The sequence below is a fragment of the Pteronotus mesoamericanus genome, unplaced genomic scaffold, assembly GCF_021234165.1.
Source record: "Pteronotus mesoamericanus isolate MK-2021 breed Mesoamerican mustached bat unplaced genomic scaffold, CSHL_Meso_final contig_46, whole genome shotgun sequence".
Classification (NCBI taxonomy): domain Eukaryota; kingdom Metazoa; phylum Chordata; class Mammalia; order Chiroptera; family Mormoopidae; genus Pteronotus; species Pteronotus mesoamericanus.
In genome coordinates this window covers 1487391-1502403 of record NW_026555170.1, presented here as the reverse complement: position 1 = coordinate 1502403, position 15013 = coordinate 1487391, and the positions used below count along the sequence as shown (strand labels likewise).

At 53.9% G+C, this 15013-nt stretch overlaps 1 protein-coding gene across 1 annotated transcript; it reads left to right on the top strand.

Annotated features, from left to right (window-relative positions):
- The first annotated feature begins 6944 nt into the window (after window positions 1–6944).
- On the top strand, window positions 6945–14727 carry EFS (embryonal Fyn-associated substrate). The gene is made up of 6 exons (XM_054577742.1): window positions 6945–7317; window positions 10703–10969; window positions 11232–11372; window positions 11472–12194; window positions 12580–12669; window positions 13791–14727. Exons 1-6 carry the CDS (start codon window positions 7300–7302, stop codon window positions 14223–14225), a joined length of 1674 nt encoding a protein of 557 aa, XP_054433717.1. The 5' UTR covers window positions 6945–7299; the 3' UTR covers window positions 14226–14727.
- Window positions 14728–15013: the final 286 nt, after the last annotated feature.

The window sequence follows — 15013 nt, the reverse complement described above, 5'->3', positions numbered from 1 at the left end:
TTTTAAAAAGTACTGTAGCACACCAATGTGTCTCCGCACACCGGCTGAAAATCACTGCTTTAGGGCAAAGCAGTGCCAAAGCATAGTAGTACTGAGGTCAGGGGGCATTCTGGAGGATTGGAAGAAGCTGGCTGGTGAAGGCCCTAGAACCTGCGGTGGGGTAGGGCTCGGGGCAAACAAGTAGCAACTGGGAAAGCAGGGACACTGAAGAGAGCACTGAGTCAGGAGTCCATCACCCCGCTCCCGTGTCCTCCAAGACATTCTCACTCCCACACTCAGTTGGCCTCTCAGCTCTGTGTGTCATGAGCCAGGACGGTGTCAAGGCCTGTCCATGCATCAGCTCATTTTCCCTTCCAATAAAACCATGAGGTGGAAACCCTCATCCCTATTATCTCATATTAAGATAAGGAAACAGACCCAAAGAAATTTAGTGGCCTCCGCAAGGTCACTCAGGAAGAGGATGAGCTGGTTTTCCACTCCAGCCCTGACCAACTCCAAATCCAAGTTCCTGGCATGGAGGTGCCACACTCTGCAGCCCCTGGTTGGCTGCAAAGGGATGGAAAGTCCCCATGTAAGTGCTTTTCTACTCACCTGGACTTCAGCTGGGACAGGTCTCCCTTAAACTTGACTGAGGCCACAGGCCATTCCTGCTCACTCAGGCATTCTGTCCTGCTGGCGGGGACCCACGGCTCCTCACTGCTATTCCCCAGCCCAGGGTCGGGCACAAGGCCCCTAGGGTGGCCCTCGGTGTTCCTGAGCGACCGCCAACCCCAGAAGAGGCTCTGTGAGGGTGGTGCCCTTCCAGAAGACCTGAATCCCTATGGGTCTCCGCCAAACCAGTCAAAGCCCCAGAGCCCGACATTGGCCCAAACCTCTGGATCTTGCCTGAACTGCCCACCTCCCCCCCCACCCCCCACCCCGACCCCAGGCCAGGAAGGGGTGCTCAAAAGAGCTGGGAGTGATCCCAGCAACTTACTACTTGCTGATGTTGCAAAAAACCTGTGTGTTTGACCATGACATTGGCCTTCAGGAGAGGCCTTTGGGGTGTCCCCCTACCTCTGTAGCAGTACCTTCTCTGAGGAAACCCCTGAAAGGCTGAGGGAGGGCCCCTCCGCACACACAGTCTCCTCTAGGGACATCAGGCCTGACACAGAACCGCGTGATCTGAGCCACAACACACACCCCGCTGCAGCCACCCCCGCCCTGCACCCCGTTTGCTCAGCCTCTCCTCTTACTTATCTCAGTAGCATCTCTGTGGGATTCCTCAGGGTGACTCCCTGCCATGAGAAGCATTTTCCAGAGGGTTTTCCTCCTGGGGTGACTAGTTTTGGAATCCCTGAGTCACTTCAGCTTCCAGGGAATCCTTGGGGGTGTGGGGAGATGGGTGTATCAATGGGGAGAATGCTGGAGGTGGGAGCAAAGAAAAGGTCACCCAGCACCTGACATCAAGGATGCCTCCCGTGTGTTCTCACCGGCCTGGGCCTGACCTGGCAGCCAGAGAAAACTACTGGGAGACCCACCCCCATGCCCCTGGGAAGAGAGATCAGCACCTAGCAGAAAAGGGCAGAGAAGATGTGGCCTTTGGTCACAAAAGTCTCCTGGGGCTTGCAGAAAGCTAGAATACGGTTGTCCTGCCCTTTCTCAGGACAACATTCAAATCTTCACCTGCTGCCTTGAAGTCTTAACCGCACCTCTGATCAGCTCTTGACCTTGGACCCTCTCTGGTCCTTTCTCCTTATTTGTAGAAGTATGTGCGTGTTGGGGGCGGGAAGGGGTTTAACCTGGATGGCCACAAAAGTACCAACCAGCTTAGCTGCTCTGGACCTCAGCTCCAGAAATGGTGCTGAAGCCACAGGACTCAGCAGAGTTTATTGAAGCTCATCTACACTCACTCGATGTGAGGCGGGGGTTCTGGGGGTTACAGTGTTGAAATACGTCTGTCTCTGCCAGGAAATATAGGATATCCTCAGCCCAGGGCCACCCCTATCTATCACAGCCTCCCTGTGGTCCTGCAACTGAAGGCCTGGCCCAGGTAGGGCCTCCCAAACCCTGCTTCATGTACTGATTGATAGGTGATAATGGTACTGGTTGCTAATGATTTGCAGTGTCACCTTTAGTTACAAGATGCTTAGGCTCAGGAGCCTGCCTTCAAAGAGAACCCCGTCTGCCTGGGAGACACACAGAGAATCAGATTGCACAAGACAAGGAGCCCCACAGCCCCCTCTCCAGCTGGGTGCTGGTATCTCCCCAGAGGGAGAGGGCCCATGGCTTGCTCAGCTCTGTCCTGCAGTCGCGGCTGTCCTGTCCATTTACCCATTCACTAAATATTTATTGAGCACCTACTGTACTTTATACCAGGCACTATTTTAAATAGTAGCAATGCAGAGGAGGACAAGCCAGATAAGGTTCCTGCCTCAGGAAACTTCCATCTTAGGAGGAGACAGAAGATAAATAAGGAAACAGATAATTTCTGGTAATAATAAATGCTATGAAAACAATGAAACAGTGTTATGAGGTAGGAAATTATGGAGGCAGGGGGTGGCTGTCACTTAGACAGCCACGGAAGGCCTCTCTGAGGATAAGTGGCCCAGGCGGAGGCAGCAGGACCTGCAGAGTCCTAGAGGTGGGAAACAGCTGGGGATATTTGAGAATAAGAAAAGACAATGGGGATGGGAAGCAAAGGGCGGGGCAGAGAGTGGGATGTGATGAGGCGGAAAAGGTGGGCAGGGGCCAGATCATGTTGGGTGACGTCGTGGGGCATTTGGATTTTATGCCAAGATCAGTGGGGAGGTATTGGCTGGATTTAAGCACAACCTCGGTGATGGGAATTGGCTGAGCGCAGGCCCCGAGTCCTTGATATTCTGCTCCCCCCACTCGAGGCGGACATCAAATACCAGTAATAGTTGCTTTTATCCAACATTTATACATCATGAGTTCCATTATTACCCACGTTATAGAGAGGAAACCAGAGGCTCCGAGAGGTCATGTAACTTGCCAAAGTCACTAGCGAGTGCTGGAACAAGGATAAGAACCCAGGCAATCTGGATGCTGAGGGCTCCAAAGGAGGAAGAACTGGAAGAATTCATTTGAGAAGTTTTGAGTAGCAGGAAGAACACGGAACAGGTCAAGGAAGTCAGGGTGGGATGAGGGAGAGGCCAGCAGGGCGGCCCTGCTGGAAAGGGGAGAGAAGACTGAGGCCCAGAAAGCCAGATGGAGGGGTTCCTTCCTTTCTTCCCCTGAACATAGCAAAGTAAGGTCTCAAAGCTGAGGGCCTGGCTGCCTGAGGCTGCCTCCCAGGGCCTTAGCTGTCCACCCAGCCTGGGCTTTCTCCAACCTAACCTGGAGCCCACAGCTCTCCCTGAAAAAGCTAGAATCACCTTAAACCTCTGTGAAAGAGAAGGCAAGGACGAGGTACAAGACAAGGGAAAGGCTCTTCCTGCCCTCAGCAAAAAACCTTTCATCTTTCACGAGAGCACAAGATGGGGGCAGAGCCAAGGTAAAGAGGAAAAGCCATGGAGGGAAATCACCACTGTGCAGGGCACTTCACACATACTCACTCTTCACCAAAATCACTGTTAACGTGTGAGGAGCTGAGACTCAGTTACGTTATGTAACTTGACCAAAATCGCACAGCTTATAGGATTCACTTCCAAGTCTGTGTGTGCTCAGAGTCAGTCTTTTTTTTCCTGCAGATTTGCACTCTGCTGCCCACACCTGCATTTCCCCAAGTACTGAGCCCCCCTGTCCACCTCCCAAACAACAATTTTGCCTGGTCCTAGAGCTTCTTTCCTGCTTAGCCTTTCCCGGCCTCCATCTGTTTCCAATGTACCAGTCAGAGTGCTCACCTTGGCTGTCCCCTGGGCAGGGATCACAGAGGCACTGCCTTAGTGTGTGTGTTCCCAGCAGCCGAGGCCTCCTAGGGCTGGGGTCTGTTGGAAGTTGGATGAGGCTGGAGCTGGGATGGAAGAACTTTCTCTTCAGGTGCCTCTAGAAATTTAAAAGTTCCTCTCCCATCCTAAGAGAGTCCAAGTCCATTCAGGATTCCGAGCCCCATGCCCAGGTCTGAACTGCCATCTCTGAACCAAGCCCAGAACCAATATTGTCCATTCCCATGTTCATCCCAGAATCTCTCCTTGATCAGCCCCATAGGTTTTACCCCTCCCCTCTGCAGAGTATCCTTTCTTTCTTTAGAGATTTCTGACTTTTTTTTTTTAAGATTACATTTATTTATTTTTAGAGAGAGGGGAAGGGAAGGAGAAAGAGAGGGAGAGAAACATCGACTGGTTGCCTCTGGCACGCCCCCAGCTGAGGAACGGCCTGCAACCCAGGCATGTGCCCTGATTGGGAATCAAACCAGCTCTCACTCAATCCACTAAGCCATACCGGCCAGGGCTCCAGAGCGTTTTTTTTCATAGGTGTCCAGGCAATAAGGAAAGAAGGGGGTGGGGGGTATTCTCAGAATACCAGTCAAAGCAGGTATCCTTACCTCCTCCCTACACTGGAAAATGCCTGTGGGCCTGTGGAATGTGGAGAGGGGAGTATCTATCTGCCCGAGGCCTGAAGTTCACAAAGGGCCTTAGATTTTCGAAGTTACTGCCAAATGAGGTTATACATAGTCTATTTTTTGTGTTTTGTGGATGTAAACGGGGATAGGAACAAGTGCAGTGACTGAAAATAGCCTCACAGGGAAATCTGATCATAAATTCTTGACTGAGCAGGTCATGTTGGGTAGTCATGCCCCAGGCTTTTATAACTTCTTTGGTAAAGGTTTTTAAGAAAGCCCTGTCCACTGTTCTAGGTTCACACACCTTTGAAATGCCAGAAGTACCAGTAATCTTCTTTTCCAGACCTCTTGAAGGGTAACCACCCTTCAAGGGAGCACATAATCTAGTTAACTATCCTGTGCCTTGCTTTCTCCCACCTTCATGTAATCTTCCTTAAATTCCCTCCTTAATTCCAAATGTAGAAAAGAAACGGCAAAACTGTCATTCCCCAGAGCATTTGAGATCTTGTTTCCAGACATTGTCTTCAGTTTGACTCAAATAAAAACCTAAAAATTCTCTACATATCTGGACATTTCTTACGTCAACGATTTGAAGTATTAATTTGTTAAATGTAAATATTAAAAATAGACTACAGCTTTTCAATCCTGTTTGGCATCTCACTTTTGAAATACCAGAAACCTTCAAAAGAGAAGAAAGTCTTCCCTCCAGTCCCTGCAAGGCCTTGATACATGTTGTGCCCCAAAAGGAAAAAAACAAAAACAAAAAAAAACGAGGGATGGGGAGGGGGGTGGGTAGCTAGAAAGAGACAGTGCACTCACACCAAGCAGCAGTAATATGGTAGGAGAGGTGTGGAGACCCAAGAGCCCTGTCCTTTCCGTGGAAACTCCTGGAAGGCCAGACCACAGCTCCTCTGAAAGAGTTTTGCCCTTTCGTGGCCGTGGTCCCCTCTCCTGCTCTTCTTGGCAGCAGATTTGTGCCAGGGAGAGGGCCAGGGGCAGGCCCAGGCTGGCAGAGGAGTGTAAGAAGCAGCACGACTAGCCTGCCTGAAGCTCTGGGACCAGACACCCAGGATTCACGTTCTGTTGCCAGGGCTGGAGTCCACGTCCAGACCCAGGCCCCCGGCTTGCTTCACGCAGGAAAGGCCGTTAACCCCGTCACCTCTGCAAAGGCAACGCCAAGGGAGAAGAGAGGCTCTACGGAGGACACAGAAAGGCGGAAGGAGTGCACTCCCTCCCACGGGGAAGACAGATGTAGGGCTATTGAAAGGGAGGCAGAGAGAGGCGCGGGACTGGCGGGGGAGATCGGGGGCGTGGCAGGGAGAGGCAAGCCCCCAGGAGTGAGCCGACCGGACCACCCGGAGGGCCGACGCGACGTCTGGAGAAAGAAGACTAGGGAGACTGGGGCCGGGAGGGGGCGTGCAGTTTGGCCCGAGGGTCCTGAGCTGAAACTCAACACCCGCCTTTGGAGGGATCGTCCTCCTTTCTCCTCCTCCCCTTCCCTCCCCCTCCCTTTTCCCCTCCCTCCTTTCTCTCAATCCCCAGGACGGAGCCCCGCGCCGGAGCGGAGAGGGCCCGAGGGGAGGAGAAAGGAACTGCACTGAGAGGGAGCCTGGAGCCCGGGAAGGGGAGGGAAGGGGAGCCGCGAGCCGGGGTGAGCCTAGAGGCCCCGCGCGACTCCCAGAGCCTTCCCAGCCCTCAGTGTCCACCCCACCTCTAGGCCCCTGGTCCCTGCCCCTCCTTCGCCTCGTCTTTGCTCCTTTTGCTTCGTGGCCTTTTACTCCGTTCCCAGGGACACCTGGGAGCTGCCCCAAGGTCTGGGGGAGCCGAGAGGCCCTGGCTAGGGTGCGCGTGAGCGGGGCGGCGGGCCGGCGGCGAGGGCAGGGAGCCGCGGGTGGGAGTTGGCGCAGGTGGCCCTGCGCTCTGCTGCCGAGTGGCGGAGGAGGGCGGGTGGGGCCGGCGAGCCCCTCTTTGGCTTTGGAAAGGCAGTCCGTCCATCCGAGCCGTGCCGCGTGCCCTCACGGCGCCCCCGGACCCGGGGCGTGCTGAGAGTGAGTGCGAGAGCGCGACCCGACTCGCCGCCTGGGGTGCGAGTGCCTGGGCCGAAAACAGCCACTCAGGCAACGCAACCGCACGGCCACGCTCGCGCAGGCCTTTGGCGTCAGCCTGGCCTCCTTTCGCCAAGTTGGGCGAGTTTGAAGAGGGATACAGGGCTCAGTTCTAACTTTCCCGCCCTCCCCCGCAGAGGGGCCGTCGCATGCCCCAGGCACCCCGACCGCAGCCCCTGGGAGCCCTGCTTTCAGACCCCGGGTGGGGTGGGGTTGGTTCCTAAACTCGCTCGTCCAGCTCAACCGCCCCGGCGGCTTCTCCCAGCCCTCGGGGCTGTCCTGAGCGGCCCGGAGAGGCGTCGAGCGTCTTAGTTCCGTCCTCGCCTGCCGCAGTCTGAAAGGGAGCTGGACCTTGCGGACCTGGGGTGCCTCCACGACCTAGGGCAGGCAGCTCCGGGGGCCTGGCCAACTCGGCGGCCCCCGGGAGGCCGCGGGGACAGTACAGACAGCGCACCCTTGGATGAGGTCCCGCAGCGACGCCCCAGCCCGCCCCGCTGCTCCTCCTCCTGCCAGGCCAAGTTGCCTCCCATTTGGGGAGTTTTGTGGGTTTTCTTTCTCCTCCTCCAACCTCTGCGGAGGCCACGACTCAGGCGCCAAAGCCGGGGGCCGCCTCCATGGTGCAGGGCAGCCGCTGCTGAAGTCAGCGAAACCGAGCTTGGCCTGGAGCAGGCCGCGCGAGAGGCCAAAGCCATGGCCATAGCCACGTCGGTGAGTCCACCCTGGAGAGGAGGCTACTGGGCAGAGAACTCCACAGCTGCCCTGCACGCCTGTCACTTTTATTTCTGTCTTCTTTGTCTCTCTCCTGGTCCCTTCCCCAGGAGGCTGTGTCCTTCTCCTCTCACTTTTGTTTTCCGTTCTCTCTCCTCTTCCCTAGCTCCTTCTGGGTCTGGGCTCCCCCTTTTCCCTTCCCCCTCCCCTTTCTCTTTTTTCTTTCTAAAGGCTGTCCTGGATAGAGGGGAGGGGGCAAGTCTAGCCCTATCTGCTCATTTATTGGCGGGAACAGATGGCCACTGGTGGCTGGCTGGGGCTTGTGATTGGGAGGCAAGTAAAAGGTTGGGAGGGGGCTGGAAGAATGGAGGTGACTGCAGGAAATCGGGAAAGGGGGGAGGGCCCAAGGAGGCCCATCTCTAGAGGAGGGATGAAGGAAAGGGAGGAAATGGAGCAAAGAGGGAGATCAGGCAGGGAGAAAGAGAATATAGAAGAAGGGGGGAGGTGATGTCAGCTAGCCTCTGGCCACTTTCTGGGGACAAAGGGAGGAGACAGCTTGCATGATGGGACAGTGGGAGGAGGAGTCCTAGGAAGCGTGTGGCCCACTGCCACCCCATTAAGGCAGCCCCTCCCTCACAAGTCAGCCTAGTCCCTGAGGAAGGGTAGAGCAGGGGTGACCACACCCATCATCTATCAGTCTATCAGCAGCTCTGGCCTGAGTTCCTGCAAGTGTGAGGCCCACAAGTTCTGTCCCATTGGACAGAATTCAAACCTAACACTGGGAGGAGCTCTCCACAGCCCCACCTCTGCATTCGGTCTTGCACTTCTCGGTTCGAATGCCAAACAACTCTGTCCCCTTTCCACCTTTCCCTAGGCCCTAGGATTCCCAGTGAAAGCAAAGCCAAAGCTGCCACCTGCTTTCTTGCCCCCTCTGAATGGTTTCTCTGCAAGAGGAGGCTGGAAAGACAAGTATGGCTCCTGACATCCTCCCATATCCCTGTAGGAAGACTTCAATTTTCACTCCTTCTCAGACCAAACTCCTTTTAATTCCTCCATCTGTATGATGGTGAGAAAAACCGCCAGAGTGTTCGGAGTTGGGAGAGGGGGAGATCCTGAGAACAGGGGATGTACTCTGACATAAAGATGCTGGCTCAGGAGTAAGCTAGTCAGCTATGTAGTCCCAGGAGGTAGATTTTTCTTTTTACACAGAGGTGGGGGTATTTGTGCTAATCCAACTCACAGGATTCTAAAAACAGCTAATATTTATTGAGCATTTACTAGCCCTAAGCTCTGTCCTGGTTGCTGGATGCATTATCTTGTCCCGTCTTCACAACATACCTGTGAGGATAGTACTCTTATTATCAAATGGATATTCAGATGTGGATATGGAATTCTACAGAGGAAACTGAGGCTCAGAAAGAGTTTTTTTGTTTGTTTGTTTTTAATTTTATTTATGTATGTATTTATTTATTTATTTGAGAAACAGAAACATCGATTGGCTGCCTCTCACACATCCCCAACCTGGGACCTGGCCCCCAACCCAGGCATGTGCCCTGACCAGGAATCAAACAGGCAGGTCTTTTGCTTTGTGAATGACACTCAACCAACTGAGTCACACCAGTCAGGGCGAGGCTCAGAAAAGCTTAAGAACCTGCCCAAAGTCACTCAGTTAGAAATGGATAGAGCCAGAACTCAAACCCAGTTCTGTCTGCCTCCGAACTGTGCTCTTAAAACCCTGGCTAGATCCAAAACACTGACTTATATTTTATAATTAGAAAAGTGCCATGCTAATCAGGAACTTATGTCAACTGGTTAGCATGTTTTCTTTCTGTGGGACAATGTCCTTTAGAAGCCAGTATAATCATAAAATGGGTTGATGAGTCTGGAAGAGGAGAAGTCAGTTTGTTGAAATTGTTGAAATCACAATTTCACCGTGGAAGGCTGGACAGCCTCTCCAGCCAAGGAAAACACCAGCCAAGAGAAACATGCACTAATGTTGGCTGAGCAGGGCATCCTTTTCCCCATGGCCTGGTGACCAAATACAGCCTGCCAGAGATCTTTAGTTTGAGACATTTTACTGAATTAACCCATATGAATCACTTGCTCAGTAATGCCTAACTGCTTGCTCTCCACCATCACTGTGTAAGCCATCACTGCCTGGTTTATAGTCACTTTGCAAACATAACTGAAGCGGAATATATTTCCATACTGTGAGTGGTGAGAGCTAGATTCTAACCAAGAACCAGAGCCCTGTGAAGGGTGACTAGCAAAGGGAAATTGTGTAAAATGAAGCTTTCATATGTGCTTGAGTCACGTTTGAGTCATGGACTTTCTTGACTTAACCACTGTTTTAAAATAAGAAGAGAAGTCAATCCATAAGGTTTGTGATTGTGGAGAGGCAGAAGAGTGATTGAGAGTACAGGCTCTGGAATCAAAGAGCCTGATTCCATCAAATCATGCTCCACCAACTGTACCAGCTGGGGAATAGTATTAACCTCTCTGTTCCAGTTTCCTTTCCAAATGGGGGTAAGGATAGCTCTTTCCTCCTAAGGTTGCTGTGAGGATTAAATGAGACGATTAGTGCAAAGACTTGCACAGTGTCTGGATACATAATTTGCGCTTGGTCTCTGTGATTTATTACCTGAGCATGTTGCTCTCCAAGGAAAAAGCTTAGATGTTCCTACCAGAAAGGACTGGAAAAAAGCTGATAAATACTAGCTCTTGGTTGGTCCACCAGCCCCACTACACATGTGCCCACGTGCACACACACAAGTCTATACACTTTTCTCCATGGTAACCTCTGTCTCTTCTGAGAACCTGATTTGCTCAGACTGAGAACAAAACAATTGCTTGGGTTTCTGTTTTTTTATCCCTCTCAGAGTGAGGGGTCTCTGCAGCTGCTCCATCTAACCTTTTGCTTGTGGGGGATGCTGACTGGGGAACGAGGAAGGTAAAGGAGATTCTGTGAGAGAGTTTAGCAGGACTTCCTTGAATACATGAAGCTTTGGAAGAAATTCATTTAATATATGTTTATTGAGAACGGATTCCAGGTTGGGCTCTGTTGCAGAGGCTAGGATTACAGCAGTCCTTGTTCTCACAGAAAAACAGCCAGTCAGGGGAAGAGCCCTCTGGGTAAAGGAAACAGCGAGTGCAAAGGTCCTGAGGTGGAAAAGAGCTTGTCTAGTTCCAGGAATAGAAATGAAGAGGGAGTGTGCAGGGAATGAAGTGGGAGACAAGGCAGGGCCCAGTCAGGAAGGGCTGAGACAGGAGGTCAGATTTTTAGCTTGAGGGAAACCGAGAGCTCTGAAGTGTTTTGAACAGGAGGTGCCATGACTTAATATGTGTGTGTGAAGACCCCTCTTCCCACTCCCACCTCACCCACCAGGCCCTGCTGGCCCGGGCACTCTACGACAACACCGCTGAGTCCCCCCAGGAGCTGTCCTTCCGCCGAGGGGACGTTCTACGGGTACTGCAGAGGGAGGGTGCTGGTGGGCTGGACGGCTGGTGCCTCTGCTCCCTGCATGGCCAGCAGGGCATTGTGCCCGCCAACAGAGTGAAGCTCCTTCCTGATGGTCCGGCACCCAAGCCCAGCCTCTCCCAGGTGCCTGGCTCACCATATCCAGCCCCAGAGCACAGCAATGAGGACCAGGAGGTGAGAGCTGGAGCCCTCCCTACCCCCAGCCAGGACAGCCCCTTTCCCTTCTGCTGGTGCCTGCAGCGAGGCTGGGCAGGGAGAGCCCTAAGACCACAGCTCTTCAGGGCTCTGCTGTAGAAAGCCTGCCCACCAACCCTTTCTGGGTTCTCCTTCCCCTTGGGACAGGGAGGGGGTTGGGAGGTGTTTACACTCCTCCAAGGCACACGTGATCTGATTCCCTGGGCCCCCTTCTCCTGACCCCCACCCCTTGATCCCCCAGGTGTATGTGGTGCCACCCCCAGCTCGGCCCTGCCTGACCTCAGGATCTCCAGCTGGACCCTGCCTGCCCTCTCCTGACCCCATCTACAAGGTCCCCAGAGGCGGTGGGACCCAACTGGCTGCTCCTGGAGATGCCTCGGAGGTGAGGGCTAGAGGTCTGTGCGTATGTCGCACAGAAAACAGATAGCTCTGGACGGAGACCAGTGCTGAACCTGATGGTAACTAGCCACTCCTTCTCCAGGTATATGACGTGCCCCACTCTGCCCTCCGAGTTCCTTCCAGTGGCCCCTATGACTCCCCTGCTTCCTTTTCCCGCCCTCTGGCCCGGGTCACTTCGCAAACCCCTGGAGAGGATGAAGCTCCCTATGATGTGCCTCTGGCCCCGAAGCCACCGTCAGAGCTGGAGCCAGATCTGGAGTGGGAGGAGGGCCGAGAACCAGGGCCCCCTCTCTATGCTGCCCCCTCCAACCTGAAACGGGCATCAGCCCTGCTCAATCTGTACGAAGCACCAGAGGAACTGCTAGCAAATGGGGAAGGCGGGGGCAGTGACGAAGACATCTACGACGTGCCCCTGCTGGGGCCAGAGACACCCTCATCTCCAGAGCTCCTGAGAGCCTCGGCCTTCAATGACACAGACACCCGGGCCCTGCTTCTGGCCAGGAGCCCTCCCCCCTCTCATAGGCCCCGGTTGCCCTCTGCTGAGAGCCTGTCCCGACGCCCTCTGCCTGCCCTGCCTGTCCTTGAGGCCCCCAGCCCTTCCACGGCTCCCTCTCCTGCTCCAGGAAGAAAGGGCAGCATCCAGGACAGGCCTCTGCCTCCACCCCCACCCCGCCTGTCTGGCTATGCAGGCCCTAAGGGTGAGGGGCATTCAGAGGGCCAGGAGGTGGAGGATGATTCAGCAGAGGAACACAATGAGTACGAGGGCATCCGGATGGCCGAGGAGTACGACTATGTCCACCTGAAGGTGAGCTCACCTCCAGCCAGCCCCAACCAAAGTGCCCCCTGTTGAACCACAGGGAGAAGTGAGAAAGCCTGGGGCCCACGTGAGAGCCTCCCTTCCTTCCTTCCCTCCTTCTCCACTGGCCCTGCACCCTCTGGCCTGGGACCCCAGTACTTGGCAACACCACTTGTACCAGTGCCGCGTTCCTCCCCCTAAACCCAGGCTGGGGACCGTGAGCCCTTTGACTGGCCACCAGAGCTCTCCCAGATCTGGAGTCCAGGGACTGCAATTTCTAATGGCAGGAGGGACCTCCAGAAGGAATGGGAAGTAGGGAGGGCCAGGGAGACTAGGGAGGCCACCCAGCCCTGCCCCCCCACCCCTGCACTGAGACCCTGACCCCTTCCTGCAGGGTATGGATAAAGCTCAGGGATCTAGGCCCCTGGATAAGACCTTCCCTGGGGATCCTGAATTGTTGGAGAGGGGCCCACCGGAGCAGCAGGTAATCCTGTGGCGGTGATGCTAGAGAAAGGGACTGCGGGCAGAGGGGCAGGAACAGCGAAGGGGTATTCTTAACCGAACCAACGACAGAACTACAGGAGGATTGGGTAAAAGTTCAGTGAAATGAAGCAGTTGGAGTAGACAAGAGTTAAAATTCAGTGAGAAGGAGCCGGAACTTAGAAAAGGATATCAGGAATTCAGAAAGAGGGGAAAGAATGTGTTGGAGAGGAATCAGAAAACCAAGGAGTCAGGAGCAGAAGGCTTCTGGGCTGTGGGTCAGAGCTGAGCCAGGCGACTTCTGAGGCTCCTTCCAGCTGAATTCCTGGGTTCCTAAGAGACCTGCCTCCTAATCCCCATTCTACCATTAAGAAGCCAAGGGCTCTGAATTGGCCAGTTAGTCTCTCTGGGCCTCAGGAAAGTGAAGTGGTCTCCTTGACTCTGTCTAAAATGGTCTTAAATCACAATAGCTCCTATTTATCAGGTATTTACCAAGTGCCAGACCCTGTACTGAGCATCTCATGTGTCAGTACTACTAAGTATTCATACAGGACGCACAGTGCAATGCTCTGTTTTGAGCCTTTTCTGTATATTGTGTCCATTCATCTTCACCGCAGCCTTAGGAGGCAGATACTAAGACTGGCACTATCCAATATGGTGGCCGCTAGCCACATACAGCTATCCATCACTCGAAATGTGGCTAGTCCTAATTAAAATGTGCTGTAATATAAAGTACATACCAGATTTTGCAGACTAACATTTTTTATATTCGGAGTTTAAAAGCCTACCAGTTTCTTAATGTGGTAGCTACTATAAAACTTAAAATCACATTTATTTTGGACAGTGCAGTATGAGATTTCCCCAGTTTAGAGATAAGAAAACAAGAAAGTTCAAAGAGTTGTTTGAGGTTGAGTGAACCCGGATTTATCTGGCATCAACTCGAAGCACTTTCCTGTCGCTTGCTTGCTATGAGCATCTAAATATTCTGATGGCAGAGGAAAAAGCTAAAGGGATTGCACTAGGAAGAAAGGAAGGACTGAGGAGCAAAAGGAGGGAGGAGAGAGAACGTGAGAGCAGACGTGACACTAATGAGAGCGTGCCCACTGACCACTCCTCTTCCCATAGGAGGTCCTCTCCCCAGGAGAGCCGCTGGTTCTGCCCGCTGGAGACCTGCAGCTCCTGCACTTCTACGCAGGGCAGTGCCAGAGCCACTACTCAGCACTGCAGGCAGCTGTGGCAGCCCTGAGGGCCAGCACCAGGGCCAATCAGCCCCCACGCCTCTTCGTGCCCCATGGCAAGCGGTTGGTGGTGGCTGCTCACCGCCTGGTGTTTGTTGGGGACACACTCGGCCGGCTGGCAACCTCTGCCCCTCTCCGAGCACAGGTTGGGGCTGCAGGTACAGCGCTGGGCCAGGAATTGCGGGCTACTGTGCTCGCTGTCAAGGGGGCCGCCCTGGGCTACCCATCTGGTTCTGCAGCCCAAAAGATGGCACAGTGTGTGACACAGCTGGCAGGAAAGGCCCTGCAATTCACCACCCTGCTCACCAGCCTGGCCCCCTGAGGATCCCTTGGCCCTGCTCTGACCCTACCCTGCCTGCCAGGGCCCCACTCCAGTCTTTGAGCAGCTGGCGGGCTCTGTTTCAGGGAGTAGGAGAGGCGGCAGTATACTTCCCCATTCCTGCCCCTTCCAGTCATCTCAGTCTCTCACAGAGGCATCTCTTCCTCCCATCCCACAGCTTTTTGTATGAGCCATTTTGTATAAATTATTTTTATTTAATATTATTCCCTGCTTTGTCAGGAGCAGGTGCTAGGCCCTCTGGAGCAGGGAGGAACTGAACTCTTCCTCTCTCAGCCTGAGACGGAGGTACTTGGTCACTGCACTGCCACCCACCTCTGGAAGCTTGGCCCGGCAGAGAATCAGGTGGCTGCAACCTGGGCCACCCGGAGCCCCTCTCTTGGCTGTCACCCAGTGCCTCTCTGCTGGGTGAGAGTGAGGGCAGGACATTGATCGCCCAGAATGTGGACATTGGGAGAAGCCAGGGGGCTCTTCCCCACAAGAAGCTGGTGAGAGCTGGGCCTCAGGCCCTGGGCATGCACCTCAATAAACCCTACTGTTTCGTTCCCTGACTGCTTCTTGGGAGCTGGGGGTGGGGCGGGGGCAGGTCTGTGTCCCTGAGCCACACCTATGGGGCGCACACTGTGAACAGGAGGCCTTTAGGGGTTTATGGAAATTAACAGCTGTTCATTCAGCAGGTTCTCGGCTCCTACGATGTGCCATAGTTCTGAAGGTGTACTGTGAATGTGGAATGGACATAAACTAATTAGTTAAAATAAGTGAATTGAATGTAA